Source organism: Pseudoliparis swirei, chromosome 20 (genome assembly GCF_029220125.1).
Source record: "Pseudoliparis swirei isolate HS2019 ecotype Mariana Trench chromosome 20, NWPU_hadal_v1, whole genome shotgun sequence".
Lineage (NCBI taxonomy): Eukaryota > Metazoa > Chordata > Actinopteri > Perciformes > Liparidae > Pseudoliparis > Pseudoliparis swirei.
The window spans coordinates 17,684,805-17,700,423 of record NC_079407.1 but is presented as its reverse complement, the minus strand read 5'-3'; the positions used below and the strand labels follow the sequence as shown (position 1 = coordinate 17,700,423).

General features: G+C 43.7%; 3 protein-coding genes across 3 annotated transcripts in view; 2 read left to right on the top strand and 1 right to left on the bottom strand.

Annotated features, from left to right (window-relative positions):
• The window catches only part of nxn (nucleoredoxin), a 53,410-nt gene extending 43,436 nt beyond the window's left edge, over positions 1-9,974 (top strand). Inside the window, exons 4-8 of the mRNA XM_056441218.1 lie at positions 985-1,085; positions 1,220-1,326; positions 1,861-2,040; positions 2,529-2,653; positions 8,966-9,974. Of these exons, the coding sequence (XP_056297193.1) occupies positions 985-1,085; positions 1,220-1,326; positions 1,861-2,040; positions 2,529-2,653; positions 8,966-9,148 (696 nt within the window). The 3' untranslated portion in view covers positions 9,149-9,974. The remainder of the gene's footprint in view (positions 1-984; positions 1,086-1,219; positions 1,327-1,860; positions 2,041-2,528; positions 2,654-8,965) is intronic.
• mrm3a (mitochondrial rRNA methyltransferase 3a) lies at positions 9,975-12,401 on the bottom strand. The gene is made up of 4 exons (XM_056441216.1): positions 11,937-12,401; positions 11,382-11,626; positions 11,137-11,298; positions 9,975-11,045 (listed from the first exon to the last, which is right to left on the bottom strand). Exons 1-4 carry the CDS (start codon positions 12,296-12,298, stop codon positions 10,420-10,422), a joined length of 1,395 nt encoding a protein of 464 aa, XP_056297191.1. The 5' UTR covers positions 12,299-12,401; the 3' UTR covers positions 9,975-10,419.
• A 420-nt stretch (positions 12,402-12,821) lies between these two features.
• Positions 12,822-15,488, top strand: glod4 (glyoxalase domain containing 4). The gene is made up of 9 exons (XM_056441128.1): positions 12,822-12,958; positions 13,103-13,152; positions 13,261-13,381; positions 13,489-13,633; positions 14,183-14,319; positions 14,421-14,507; positions 14,603-14,716; positions 14,796-14,882; positions 14,984-15,488. The coding sequence occupies exons 1-9, from the start codon at positions 12,869-12,871 to the stop codon at positions 15,047-15,049; spliced, it is 897 nt and encodes a 298-aa protein (XP_056297103.1). The 5' UTR covers positions 12,822-12,868; the 3' UTR covers positions 15,050-15,488.
• Positions 15,489-15,619: the final 131 nt, after the last annotated feature.

Here is a 15,619-nt window from a genome sequence, read left to right as displayed (position 1 = left end):
TCTTGGCTCTGTCAGAACACTGAAACACTGGTGAGAAAGGGCACCGGCGGCAGAGCGGAGCAGGAAGGGACAGCAGTTAGTCAAGACGGCAGGAGGGTGGAGGCGCCTCCATTGTGTTTGTGTGTTTACACTGACGGTGGTTAGCTATCCCCGTCAGTCCTTTTTTACCTCTGGACCTTTTCTAAAGTCGGGATCGGTCACCACGCCCCACTGACGTCATCCCTATTGTCTCTTTCGCTTCTGGACCTTCTGATAGCCAGCGGAGCTCCTGATTCAGTGATGCATGACGGCCGTTATATCATCAGTGGACTGTTCCTGATGAGATGCAGCGCTGGCTACTGGGGGCAGTCAGCGCAGCAGCTGCCGCCTGAAGGATGGCTCAAACCTCAGAGCCGTACTAAATTGAAGGGTTTTATAATTTAAAATATTATTTTTTAACGGAGTACCGGTACTTTTTTATTGATTTTCTGCCAACATTTGATAGACAACTAATTTTGCTTTAGTAATATATTTTGCATCCAATGACCAAACAGGTTATGTTATTTATAATGTATAATTATCTTAGTTAGAGGGGTCTGAATTAATTGAATCATATCTGTGATGCAGGCGTCCACACCAGGAGAATGTTAACTGTGTGAAATGTACTCTAGCTTTCACGTCTCACTTCCCAGAAGGCAAACTTCGAGGAGGTTGTCCATGAATGTTGCCCACAAAAACATGTATTGATATAAATAGGACCTGATGTCATCTTTTAATGCCGGCCATGCCACCCTGCCAACTCACACACACTCAAACACACAGAAGTGTCAAGCTCCAGCTTTAAAGCAGGATTACTGATTTAAGATGTTTAAAGAAGCCAGATATAAAACAAGAGACTAGTACTAGTAGAAAGGTGTTTGTAAATACCCAAAGTAATGGAAGCAACCAAACATTTGTGTACTGTATATTCACGCCTTTTTACGTCCTTCTTTTTCTCTCCGTTAGTGCCCCCCATGCCGCAGTTTGACCCGGGTGTTGGTGGAGTCTTATCAAACCTTAAAAGAGGCGGGTCAGAAGTTTGAGATTGTGTTCGTCAGCGCTGACCGGTAAGATTCACCGAGGCAGAACGCAGGCCAGATCCTATTTAGTCTGTCTCCGTCTGTCAAGGACACAAATTAAGTCTTCTCTATATTCAGCTGTTTAATCACCGACTGTGGTGTCGCTGTTTGGTGCCCTTCAGGTCCGAGGAGTCCTTTCAGCAGTACTTCAGCGAGATGCCTTGGTTGGCGGTGCCATATTCAGATGAGGCCCGGCGGTCACGTCTCAACAGACTTTATGGAATACAAGGTAATCACAGCCAGCTCATCCTGTTCAATGTTGTCTCAATTCTTCAAACTGGGAGGAGCATGAGAAGATTTAAAAAAAAAAAAAAAATGTGTTTCTCGGCCTCTCCTGGTAAACTATGTGAGGAATGCATGGAACACAGTCAACACTGCCCCCCTCCTGCATTTCAAACCCACGTAGTTCATGGCGGCCCCCACCTCTGTAGACTTCAGGAACACACTCGCTCATGTACACTGTTCGTTCCCATATGGTGTCTGTCTCTGATAAAGCTGAGGCGAGGAGATTTTAATCAGGACGGTGGGAAACGATGACATGTGGAAAAAGGCACAGATAGAGAGGGGGGAAAAAATGGTAAAAAAAACATCCAAACAACAAATGAAATCTCCGTGGGAGAGGAAACCGTCCGTCTCATGAAGTGATTAATAAACGGAAAAAAAGCCAACCACCTTTTGACGCTCTTGCCCATTTCCTGCCCACCCCTTTTTATCTTCTTCCTTTCCCACCACCTTCACCGCTCCTCCCTCCCTCCCTCACCAGGTATTCCCACGCTGATTCTGCTGGACGCAGAGGGTCACATGATCACGCGACAGGGCCGCGTGGAGGTGCTGAATGACCCGGAGTGCCGGCTCTTTCCTTGGCACCCTCGGCCCGTGCTGGAGCTCAGCGAGTCCAACGCCGTGCAGCTCCACGAGGGGCCCTGCCTCGTCCTGTTTGTGGGTGAGGAGACCGGCATTTATGATCCACTCCACGTTGGGCTCTGCCTGGACTTCCCTGTGCGTGAATGGAGTGGCATTTATGTAGAGCATATTGAATGTCAGTCTCTATGGACAATTCTTTCAGTGTTGAAAGGTCCAAAGGTCTCGAGGTATAGTTCAGTATTTGATCTATTTCTATGCTCATATGGAAGGTGCGAAGAAACCAAATGCAGCAGGTTTGTTAATAGCATAGGAACAGGTCATGAATGAGTGGAAGTTATTGGTTTTGTGAGGAACTAAATGCCAAAGGGGTGAGCCTCAGAATTTGAGAGCATCCTTTTGTCTCTTGCGGTCAAACTGGATAACGGAACGAGACAAAGTCCACTCGTTTACTTTCTTTTATGTCCTCACTCATCTGTCCACAAGCCAACGGTTTCCTTGCTTCCCATTTCACCCAGTTCGGTGGCTGTCTTTAAACCTCATTCTGTGTCTCTCTTCTGGTTGGTTCAGACGCTGAGGAGGAAGGTGAATTGGAGCCGGCCAAGGAGCTGATTCAGCCAATAGCGGAGAAGCTTATGGTCAAGTACAAAGCAAAGGAGGAGGAGATGCCGCTGCTGTTCTTTGTGGCTGGAGAGGTGAGATAAGACACTCGAGATACAAACATCACTTCTTGTGTGATGTACAGTAACTCATGTGTGGGTGCTTGTTGTGCTACACTTGGCAAAGTGCTTTAGTTAAGGCATAGAGTATACTGCCTGTCTGATACTAGAGGTTTGAGGTATATGGATACTTCCTGAACATGTCATATAAACAATCATTTCTGATTAGTATTTTTTGAAAGAATTCTGAGCAACAAATTTATCAAACCAGGAGTTTAAAAAATTAACTAATTCAAACTTGTGTGTCTGGCCACTTTGCAAATGTAGTATTCTCTCTGTTTTTAGTGTCTACCAACTCTTGAGAAACATTTATTTATAGCTGTGCACAATGCTCACCGGCTAGTCAATAATTGTCTGTCTGCTGTTGGGTGCTGAGGAGGTAGTGTACGGTATGTTTTAGAGAATCTTTGCTTAAATTGGAGGTGATGAGAGTAAAGTTGCTAGAAAACCAAAGCGATGAGCTAAAAGACGCTAAAATGCTCTTAAGAGCTGAAGGAAATTGCAGTCAGGTGATAATTGTCAATGTGTTTACCACAGACGGCCCCTTTCCAAATAAGTAGAGTCCATCGTCTATATATTAATTATAGCAACGTAAACTTTGATAATTAAAGAATTCTGAGATATATTTACTGAGAGGAACAACAGAAATTTGAAAAATATACCAACTGTGGAGTGGAAAACACTGTTTACAACAATTCAGCAACAACAACAAAAGAGTTCAACATGTATTTCTGCATGTGTTGTGTTCAGCATACATGTGATAGCAATGTATCTGAATGAAGCGAATATCAGCTAATGCTTGGCCCAGCAGTCGGGCTATGATCACATAAGTCCCTCCCTAGTTTGACTCTGAACCCAACACCTCAGCCGTTGTTGAAATAACTGAATTAGAGGCCCCCTTTGAGCTTCTTGAACCCGCAAGCGTAACACTCCCTCCTATCGATGACCCCAACTTGGTGCCTTTTAGCACAATGGGCAGAGCGTGCCAGCAGGTTTACCTCACATCGCCGACTTTATCTCCGCCCCTCGTCTGAACTTAGGGGTTTTCATAACTCCTGTTAGCTCATGTTGTTGTGTCTCGACCCTTCCAGAGCTGGTGGAGTTAGCAGCAGCGGCAGACATGATTACCAGATTAGCTACCTCTCTCCAGTTCCCGTGCTATCTACCCTCGAGCTCCCCTTCCTCCCAGTTCTCTCTGGGAGGACAACGCTGGTCTCTCGTATCACACAGAGGGCAAGCTCCGGTTTCGTGGCCGTGGGGCTTGCACATGTGCTAACTATCTGACTCTGCGTGTGTGTGTGTGTGTCTGTCCAAGGCCGCTCGTCGGCCTTGAAATGCCTCCGACATACAGAACAAGGAAGCCCTCCAGAGTTGACATGCCAGTGTTTTGTGTCAAGTGCAAATATGTATTTGACCTAACGCAAAGATGCATTGTTTGTTGCACTGGAGCTCGAAGACATTCAGAGGTCTACGTTTGCTTAGTTTCCCTCGTGGCACACATGCAAAGGCAAATATTTTTACATCCACACAGTGCAGGTATAATATCCTGGCTTTTTGCTGAACCGGCTATATGAAATCTCAGTGTCACTTCCAGATCGCATTCTGGGTCCGATGTCGCTTCCCGTTCGTGGCGCTCGGAGAGTGGAGCTTCCGGGCTCCGACTCCTTCTCCCTGGCCCGGGTTAACCATGGTAGTCGCAGGCTCCTTGCCCGGCCAGCTGCTGGGTTGTCTGTGTCCATGAGACAGAAGTATGTTGGCATTCTCTCAAGGGGGAGGCCAGGCTGAGCAGTATGACACAATATCTTCTTACCCTCCTTTAGAGAAACATACGCCACTGAGTGGTATACTCATGTTAAAGATGCAGACTCAACGGGCTCTTGTCCATTCATTGCTGCTGTGTACTCCTTGTATTGTACTCTCGTGGTATTATCTAGTCATTTTAATGAATTCAACAGATTTTTGCCGCCCGGAATTAAAGAGTCAATATAACAATAGAATAAACGAGACCAAATAATTTTGCATCAGGAGAAATGTAAGCAACAGAAACTCTTCCCCAGGCAGATAACATCACGTTAAACATTTCCACATCAGGAAAGCATTGCCCATGGAGGTTGTCTATGTTTGAGCAACCACACGCCACGACGTAAACACGGAGTCCTGCGGTCCGCCCGTCGGGTGCAGCTCGATCCGGGATGCTGCAATAGTGCCAGTGATTTCTGGTTGTGAGAGAAATGTCTCGAGAGCTATAAAATAAGATGAGTTGGAGGCATCCATGCTCCTCAGGATCAGTCGTAAGAACTCTGTGACCCAGTAACATGTTGTCAGGCGCCATCATCAGGTCAAAATAGTTCAATACTACCTGTTACGGCCTCTTGGTTGTCTAAGGGTGCACCGGCCGCAACATACAAAGAAGGGATACATCTACGGGGGAAACCAAAGTACATAAGCAAATAAGGGGTATTTATTTCACAGTTAGGGCTTAACAACGGGGAGAATAATACAGAAGCAAAAGGCGTCAGGGTCTCCAAGGCCAACACAATAAACCAAAACCCAGATGCTAACTAGAAATCAAAAGATACCACTGACCTACCATAGAAGAAAGGAAAAACAATACTAAGCTCCCTGTCTGACCACAAAACAGGAGAAAATGGACACAACAAAAATGGCAGAGAACCCCTGCAAGCTTGAGCCGAAAATACAAATGGTGACCTACACTTCGGCACCATACCACAGAATGGTCACAGCTCAGAGGTGAAGAGAGAGAGAGAAACACTTAGTCAGGGTGTATTCATGTCCCGCCCACTGATTAAGTGATCTCCCTCAGGTGGTGGTGCTCCAGGCATACCAGATCTGAAAGATAGCTCCACCCTCTTCCTGGAACAGGGCCGTCTCAGTCACGGGACGTAACGCTACCAAATACCTGCAAATGTGAATATGTGAATAGTGCTGATTTGCAAATGTTAACATATTTAGTTTAGCGTTAGCAACACACAAAACTAAATGGCGTGAACAAGGTAGAAAGTATAGCGTCACAGCCTGATGGAGACGGAGCATTACATGGAGACATTTAGTGTTATTTTTGTATAAATCAACGACAAAAAATAATAAAAAATACGAATAGTTTTTAGAAAATTACAATATATATATATATATATACACAATTGCACAACGGTTTACACATGCATACATATACACAATTGAATTGCAATTGTTGTTGAAATCCCCAAATTTCACAATCATGGCTTTTCCTCAAGACATAAAAGTTGGCCATCTCAGAGGCCAGTGGGGAGTTGTGTTCACCATCATCAGTTTGGGCTTTATCAGCTGGCTGTCGTCTGTGAAATGGCCCGGTGCGTCAATAATCAGAATAAGCCTGACGCGGCCCGGCAGGTTCCACACACGGTAAACACACGCTGAGCCTTATCACAGCTGTGAGTGCGGGCTGGGGCAGAGAGGCCCTTTGTCTTTTTTGTTCTGAGCTGAGCTGTAGAGGGCGGGGCGGCGGCAGGGGGGGGGGGGTCTCTGGAATGACAGCACCTCACGAGAAGCGGTTTACACAAGCAGAGAAGGCACACAAAAGAAGATGCATGACTTCCTACGGAGGCGAAGACTGACTCAGAGATTACATCTTCTCATATCGTCGAGGCTGGAAAGACCACAATGACGGATTGTGGAATTCCTCTCTCTGTGGTTTCCTTCCACGGATCATCTATAATCTACACTTAGTACGGCTGCAAGAGAGCATGCAAAGCAAGGCCGCCATTTGTAGTCGCACAATCAAGCAGCATTTCCCTCGTAACGACATTGTTCTTAGTGACGGATTATCTGAGTATTAAGTGGTCAGTGTATCGTGATTTGAGGCATGCTAAAATGGGCCCTATTGAGAGGAAGTTAGATGCCGATGACAACATACCACACTGCTACTCATCTGTTAACAGTTTTGCAAAGAAGAGGTCTTGGCACACTTCTCCTTTTTAGGTAGCAGCACAGCCGAGCTAATTCATGATAAGTCTGATGGCTGACTGTAGTTTGATCCATTTAGAAATAATAGCTGTGGATTGTCTGACAACGGGGAGCTTAAGAGTTAATATGTAGCAGGAAATCCGTCCAAAGTGGCTTTGTCTTTGACTTTGTTTTGACAAAACTCACATCGGTACATGTATTAACATCAGAGGCGCCGCCTCCATGAGAAGTCCAACACTTTGTTGCAGTGCCACCCTCTGGCCTTTTCTGGTTAGTTTTGTATTTTCCACATAATCTTTCCCATGTGAAACTGATCTGTAATCACGGAGTCTCGCTCTGAGCCAGCACACTAAGCTGAGGGGAAATCGGGTTGCGTTGTCTTGAAAGACAAATTTAGAGTGGCTGTGCACATCGAATGAGTGACCTTGTGACCTTACAGAATATAACACCTGAAATCCGTTTGACTTGAGGGAAGGTATGACGAGAATAATGGATCTCTTTGTCATGGTAGGAACGCCATTTCCAGAAGCACTCTGGGCTGGAACTGAAGCTCCTTATTCAGTCTCAATAATTAATGAAAGTTGCTGCCTGCTGCCAATTCATTCTGTTATTTGGGGCTAGAGGGGTTGTAATCCCGACTTGTTAGAGGGTGAATGGTGACATCAAGCCTCCGGCAGAAAATGAGTGAAGCTCTTTCAAAATAATTGTCAAGAAAAAAAAAGGAAAACGGAAGTGGAATGCCCTCCAAACGCTACAGCGATCTAATTGTGACTTCTTACTTCACACCTCTGTTTTGCTCTCTCGCTCGCTCTCCTGCCCACATGTAACCTTCAGAGCTCTGTGAGGAGACTTATATCTGATGTGAGTGAGCCTTTGAAACTGGAGGGACGTTGTTGGACCCCCACATGGTGCTCCTTCCTGTCTTTCCACACAGCAGGTGGTCGACGCTCCGGTCTCTCTGGACAGGCTGCCTGCAGGAAGACGGGAGAGAGTTTCATATTCTCTTTCAAGAGGTGTGCAGTAATAAAGATTGTGCCAGGCAGTTCAGAATTCTATGAGGCGATTGTATCGTGGTATACTTCAAGTGACGGGTGCTGCCGATTGTGGTGGCTAAATGTCTTCCTTTTTGATAATCCCTGACTTATCTCTTAACCTGATGCATATAAACCTGTATTTATCTCCTCTTTGACTGCTAGTGAAATGCAACAGGATACTCACGCACTGGACCTCAGGAATCAAACACCCACAGAACACAGAGTTTGGATCAGAGTTCAATTCAAGTAGATTTATTTGTAACCAACAGTTTCACAAATAAAACTGAGCTGAGTCCGGTATTAAAGACAACAACCTCCCTCCACATCTGTCTTACCCAACTCCCGAACCAACACATTGACATATATTATTTATACCATCCCACTCAATGCATGTGCCTCCATCCACTCCCTCATTACATATTTCTCGACACTCCGTTTACCCCCTACGCTAGTTCAAGCCGGTTACATTAAGGAATGTGGCAGTTCTTGCTGACGTCTCGTCACTCTTATTGTTATTTGGTCTAAGCATCCCGGTCCTTGCTCTACAGTCTCCGTGCTACTGGTTAATACTGGAACAGCACAAGGCCGCCGTGTCTATCTCGGTCTGGCGTTCTTGTAACTCGTGTCTGGGAGATGGATGTGTGTGCTCTAGGTTATCTTTGCAGTTAAGCCTAATATAACACTATGCACAAGTATAACACACTTTACTCTATGTTGTGGCAGCACAAAATACAAAACATTTTTTATCTTCCACACAATGAAGATGGGATGTCTAAACCAGTAGTTTCCAGCCTTTCTTTTCTGTGAGAGTCCTGAAGAAGTCAGACTGTCCAGTAATTTACACGAAAACAAGTGTTGTTTTTTTAGAGAGAAAAAAAGAAAGAAAAACCTTGAGAAATTCTTAGTCAGCTATTTTCTGTTCTTCCTGTCCTCTTTGACAATTAAGCCCACATATGAATGTGACCACCCCTTGGAGGGTCTCCAACCCCACTTTGAGAACAAACGACAGGACATTATACACATTATTATAGGAAACCTGACGGTTACATTTTCAGAAAAATTTCTATTTTGTAGTTCACGAATATTCATCAATCTTACTGAAGCCAAAGTATTGGCAGAAAAAAATTCAGTCATAAGTTAAGACAAACCCCAGTTTTTGACTTTCCAACCAGAGATGTTACTAAAAGGAGAGGCTGTGTTTTGGGCCTGAGTCCAGTAATCCAGCTATGAATGCAAGGAACCACTGGAACACCATGACCTAATCCCTGTGTTTGCTTCTCCTTCGCCACAGGATGACATGAGCGACTCCCTGCGGGACTACACTAACCTCCCTGAAGCAGCACCTCTGCTCACCATCCTGGACATGTCGGCTCGTGCCAAGTATGTACGCGACGTGGAGGAGATCACACCGCTCGTAGTGGAGCAATTTGTCAACGACTTTCTGTCTGAGAAGCTCAAACCAGAGCCCATCTGAAGAGGAAATCCAAAAATAAACCGGACACACTATATGGGAATCACTCCATCAACACACCCTCACCTGTTGCGACCCCCTCGCCGTTACCATCCTCGTTCTCCCACCTCCACTCTGACTTTGTCAGACTGTTTTTACTGACATTTTAACTTCTTTTTTTTAAGACATATTCTCTTTTCACAGTCCTGTTTTTCTCCTGTGGTGCCTTGCATTGACGATAGTCCCTACAGTAATATATATAGAGAGAGAGAGATTCTGTTGGTTCTTTTTTTTGTCCTCCAGAAAAGTATCTGTACTTTTTGTTTCACTTGATAGCATTTGTGAACTCGAGAGAACCAGAATTACCCAGTGGACCTACTTATTCAGCTGATTCTTTGCTTTCTGTTTTGTCTGTGAGATCCTTGTTACTTTTGGTTTATGAATGATGAGAATAAAATGCATTTTTACAGTTGTAATTCACATGTAGTTAAAAAATGCTCAACCTCAGTTGGATGCAGCCGTAAGCCTTTCTGGCCCTATTTAAAGAAGAAAAAAAAACAGGTGCACGTACAGTAAAGACCACATTAAATTTGCTTGTAACAGACCAATGACTGATATTTTAAAACCTGTGTGTACTGATGTGAGTGAATGTCATCTCTTGCCAGTTGTTAATGGTGGTTCTCATCTGTCATTATGAGGATTTTCTGTGAAGGTCCCATAATGAATAGACCAGGTTATCTCTGAAGGCACAAAAGTGGCATTTGAAAAGTGTTGAATGTAGAAATCCCTGTATTCTGTTACTTCATTCATTACTTCTCACATCCATTAAAACTCACTGGCAAGCACAAAATGTTGATCCTCCTTATACTTTTATTTAGATTTGACAAATTAACAAGATATAACTAAGGAAACAATACAGAGGAAAACGGTAAAGAATAAAGAAATACAACAAATAAATTGAAAACCACAGCCAATAACATATTCGAACAGCACCAGTCTAACAAGTACACCTTGGTTACGGTATATCAGATCAAGTCAGCATCTGTACCAGTGTTTTCAATCCGGCAGTTGAAAGTCTAGCCCGGAGGGTCCACTGGGTCCAAGCCCAGTTTCAATATTTTGACAAATCCCTCGACATTGTCATGGAGGGTGTGGGTCATCTTTCCCAGAGTGAGAATTTGAAGATGCTACCATTTTGCAAAACCAAATTGAAGTTTTATTGTTGGCAGGACAGGATGTAAATACCATAGCTCATTCTGTAGTGACGATAAATACACACTAAAGTCACATGAAAACTACTGTTCTGCTTTAGATTCCCCTCCAGGTGCCTGCAATAGTTTCAAAAGTTGCTTCCTACCCTCAAATAAAAGGATGCTGGCAGCCATGGCTGAATTCAAGCTGTCCACCGAAGGAGCGATGGGAATAAAGAGCCGGCGACCGGCAGTTTTCTCAACCAACTGGAGCGCTTCTAAACTCAGACCATGCGTCTCTCCACCTATCACAAGAGCAGTGGCCCTCTGTGCCCAGCTCTCGTGGTACAGCTTTGAGTCCACTCTGGGAAGTGAAAGTCCCTCACAATCTGAGTCTGAATCGGAGTCGGAGTCTGAATCAGAGTCGGAGTCGGAATCAGAGTCGGAGTCGGAATCAGAGTCGTATTCCTCGTAGCGCATGTTGCGATTAGGCTTTGCGCTGACCCAGCCATAGTCTCCTGCTTTGGAGGGTTTATGAGACGCGTTCACTTGTGAATCCTCCGAGTCGTGACTTCTGTCTGTGCCACAGCCGCTGTCAGCCACATGGACGGTCACAGGTTTTGGGAGATGTTTTTCTATGTCATCCCAGTTCAAGCTGGAGTAGATGGGTAGGCGGAAATGGGCACCCATAGCTGCACGCAGAACTTTAGGCTCCCAAGCGTCAACGCAACCTGCAAACACATTTGAAGAACCATACGCAAAGAAACAAAGCCATGTTCAAGGTTGAGCTCACTTATTCACAGAATTAATTGATGAGCATACCTTTTGTGAGAAGGACATTATTGCAGCCAGCAGCAGCAGCACATCGCAACATGGACCCGAGGTTGCCAGGATCTCTGATGTTGTCGCATATCAAGGACAACGGCAACGAATTATCTTTACTGGAGAATTTCAAACGTGACGGGTCCGGACGAGCAAATATGGCTGCGAAAGAAGAAGCCAAAGTCAGAAAGAATTTAGAGCGCCTGTGTTTCATAAATAACCGAAACAAAACACAGGACCCTCACCGATCACCCCTTGTGGGGCCACAAGCTCAGACCAGATCTTGATGTCCGCAAACTTGACTTTCACCAGTGTGGCCCTTTTCAACTTGTCCAAAGGCAGCTCCCGGAGCCGATCCGCAGTACTGAAGAACAATATCTGTGGGTTGGCTCCGGCATCCAGGGCGTCGCAGATCAAACGCCTTCCCTCCAGCAGGATTTTACCCTGCTGCTCCCGAAATGCCCTGGAACGAGCAACACTCACCAACCTCCTGAAGGACAGATGGAGAGGCAGAGATGATGAAATACAGTGTGAATATGAATAATGATCATACATAAGATTGCTATTTTTAAAAACATTGTAAAACACCGTATCAAAAAATAAGTACATATGTTTATAAAACAGATGTTTCAATAATACATAAAGACATTAGAAAGATTGCTAAAATACTTTTTATCCTTTTAAGGACTGGCTAAGATGGTAAAAATGTCATGATCAACCAACATAATGTATAGACTTTAATGGTGTCATCTGTGACAATAATAGCAATAATAAACCGCCGCCTTAATGAAGACACTTACGCCAGTCGTTTATCTCCAGGTAAAGCCCTCTCGAAGCGAAGTCCATCAATGTGATCCTTTGAAACAGCATGTGTCACAGCTGGATGCACATCACTTCTCGCTTTAGCAAAGTCCTCATCGGGACGCTGCATTGTGGCTGGGACCTGTCCCCCCTTCTGCCTCTGGACGAGACGCCCTGCTGACGGCTTGAGGACTTTCTCCGTCTCGGTGTCGGGCATCAAGACCTGGACAGGTCTCCTCTTCAAAGCGCGTACATACCGCTTCGCCTCAGCAAAAACACCGCTTCCCCTTGACAGAAAAGCACTTCGCTCCGTGGAAACAAGACATATCACGCTTCTCATGTACGCCGCCATGTTTGCCATGTTTGCCCCGTTTCTTCTTCTCTGGTTTCTAATGAACAAATCTCCTTACCGCCACCAGCTGCATTGAAGGTGATACTACATGCAGCGTTAAGTATCAAAAATCAGTCTCGTTTAATGGGTAATAAATGCACTGCGTGGTTAGCAAACTACTTTAACTCTATTTTTAAATGTGTCATCTTCTTCTTTGACTTCTTTGACTTCTTACTTCTTCTTTATTAATGTAAATGAACAGTAAAAGTAGCTGTTGCTGTAACCTCGCGATAGAGCGTGTTATACTGGGAGATACCATGAAGCTGAATAAATAGGGGGGCGACGGTTGTTTTATTTACGTTTATCCTCCATAAAGATGTAACCCTTCACCATAAGGATTGAATACTGTCAATGAATCAAAAACGGCTAACATAATAATTTAGAATGTATTTACAATCGTACATTCCTGCTGTTTACTTACTTATATTTAATGTCCACCAATCGATGACAGATAAATCGATCATTAAGGACGCTTAATCGTCCCCTGCTCGCCGATCTTCACTCGGAGACATCGTGACATATCTGTGTCTGTCTAGAAATATGTCTTTGAGACGAGCGTTGCATTTTGTTTTTAAAGTTGGTGACAGAACCAAAACTGCCACGTTTTACCGAGATGTTCTGGGTATGAAGGTACATTTGATGAGTTTCCTGGTCAGAAGCAATTCATGAACTGTTGTATTGCACTCGTCAGTTAGTTAGCTGTCAAACTCGAGCGTTTTCATAAATGTACTAATACTGACTGCATATTTCCTCATCTCTTCTCGTTCTTTTTAGATTTTGCGTCATGAAGAATTTGAGGAAGGCTGCAAAGCAACGTGTAATGGGTAACGTCGACAACTTAGAAGTATCTGAACTTTGGACTCAAATCTGTATATCATAGAGTTATGTATGGCTGTTTATACCCGCTGCCCCCCCATCCTGTGTCCATACAGCCCATACGATGGAAAATGGAGCAAGACAATGGTTGGCTTCGGCCCTGAAGATGACCATTTTGTTGCTGAACTGACGTACAATTATGGGGTGGGAGAGTATCAACTTGGGAATGACTTCTTGGTGGGTGAGAGATAAGTGAAATGCTTTACAGAGGACAACGCCATGTTTTGTTCTATAGAGTACAGCAGCCTTTTAAAGGGTCATTGTCATGCATATCTTCACTTTAGGGGCTCACCCTGCAGTCGAGCCAGGCTGTGAGCAACGCTAAACGTCTGGGATGGCCTCTGACTGAGGTAGGAGAGGCTCTGTATCTGACCCATGCTCCGGGAGGGTATCCTTTCTACCTCGTGGACAAAGAGCAGCCTTCCAGTGGTGAGTGTCACGCCCGGGTCTTTTTTTTATCTGCACGAGAAGGAGTTATCATTGTAGTTGAACCATTACGCAAATAGGAATATCTGTAATAACTGAAGTCATTGTATCACATGTATCACGTAAAAGAATACCAAGCTTCACTAATGCAAACAGTTGCTTGGTTTCATATCATTATACATGTATTTATAGCAGTACACTTTCCTTTAAATATATTGTTCAAACTAATTAAGCATGTGTCAATATATCTTGTATTTTATTGGTTTATTTATTCAGTGATCAATCCACACATTCATACTATATAATGAAGAATAATTATGATCTGCTGCCACACAGATTTCTTTGCACAAAAATGTATATATTGTGATATAACATGTCATCTTAAAGCCTCCACAGTAACTTTTAGTTTCTTGAAGTAAATCTAATCATCATTATTTTCTGAATTGAAATGTCAAGAACCCACATGAAACATTTCATGTGATGATATCCCTCATGCTGTGCTGGCAGCTGGGGCAGACATGTTTGGACTAAGCTTAGAGAATTTGTTCCCAGACCCGGTGCAGAAGGTTTGTCTTGGAGTATCAGACCTCCAGAGATCGACCCGCTACTGGACTACACTTTTAGGAATGAAGGTGATGGAAAAGAATGAAGAAAAGAAAACAGTGCTCATGGGATTTGCAGACACTCAAGTGAGTCAAGTATCATAGGATTAATTATTTTTTGTATTTCATGTTAATGAAGCTGTCATGTCTTTTACTATGACTGTTTTCTTTTTGTTATTTCTTTGCAGTGTAAACTGGAGCTTTATGACAACAGTGGCACAGTAGATCATGGAACAGCGTTTGGGAGAATTGCATTTTCATGCCCACGGGAGCAAGTAAAACATTATTTCATGGATACATTCTAATAATTATTAATAATGGAGAAAATCCTTATTATATTCATCATTAAAAATGTTATTACATCCCACAGCTGCCTGGCCTGGAAGCCTTGATGAAAAATGAAAATCAGAAAATTCTCACTCCATTAGTTAGCCTAGACACTCCTGGAAAGTCCACAGTAGAAGTGGTGATCTTGTCTGACCCAGTAAGTGCATTATCAATAGAATTAACTTAAATGAGTTTCTATTTTTAAAACAAACTTACCTGGACCCTGTTTCTTTTAGGATGGTCATGAAATCTGCTTTGTGGGAGACAAGGCTTTCAGGGAACTGTCCAAGGTGGACCCCGAAGGAAAGGAACTGCTTAATAAGGTAGGTGTTGCTCCAATATGTTCCTCTCTAGATAGAATATGCTACATGTATTGTATATTCACCGTACCTGTGCTCTTTCTGCTTATAAACTTATTTTTTAGGCTATGGCTGAAGATAAAAGTGACGAGTGGTTTGCCAAAAACAACCGACAAAAAGCTGCTGCATGAGATGAAAGGGCTGGACGGGAACATTGTACACCATCAGTTTCCGCTCAGATGATGTACACGATGCTATAAAGGCACCTGCGGTGCTGTAATGACAACTCGGTCATCCTTATTTGTGTAGTATGAGCATGATTCTTCCCTGGATGTGCACCGTGATGCACAATTGCATTGACAGCGCTTTGTGAAAAGGACCACTTATTTAATTGTATTGTTTATGTTTAATTTTTTGTTGCAGTGAATATTGTTCCCATCGATAATGCATATAGGTGGGCAAAAAGTCAATTAGATTCAACTTACTTCACTTAAAATGATCGAAGTTTTGATCGCACTTTACTGATCATTGCATTCAGTATCATGTAGTATACATATGCCATTCATGTAGTTGAGTTACACTGCATCTAATCACCTGTAAAGATGAACAAATAAAAAGTTATTATCTGTAGTTGTTGTTGTACCTTGGTCACCGTCGTAAAACAGTTTGATCGTGACTGTTTACTGTGTTTCATCTGTGTATGAAGTGGGGGTGGCCTGCGTTATGACCCTTTACGTTTGAGTGCATGACAGTCAAAGATT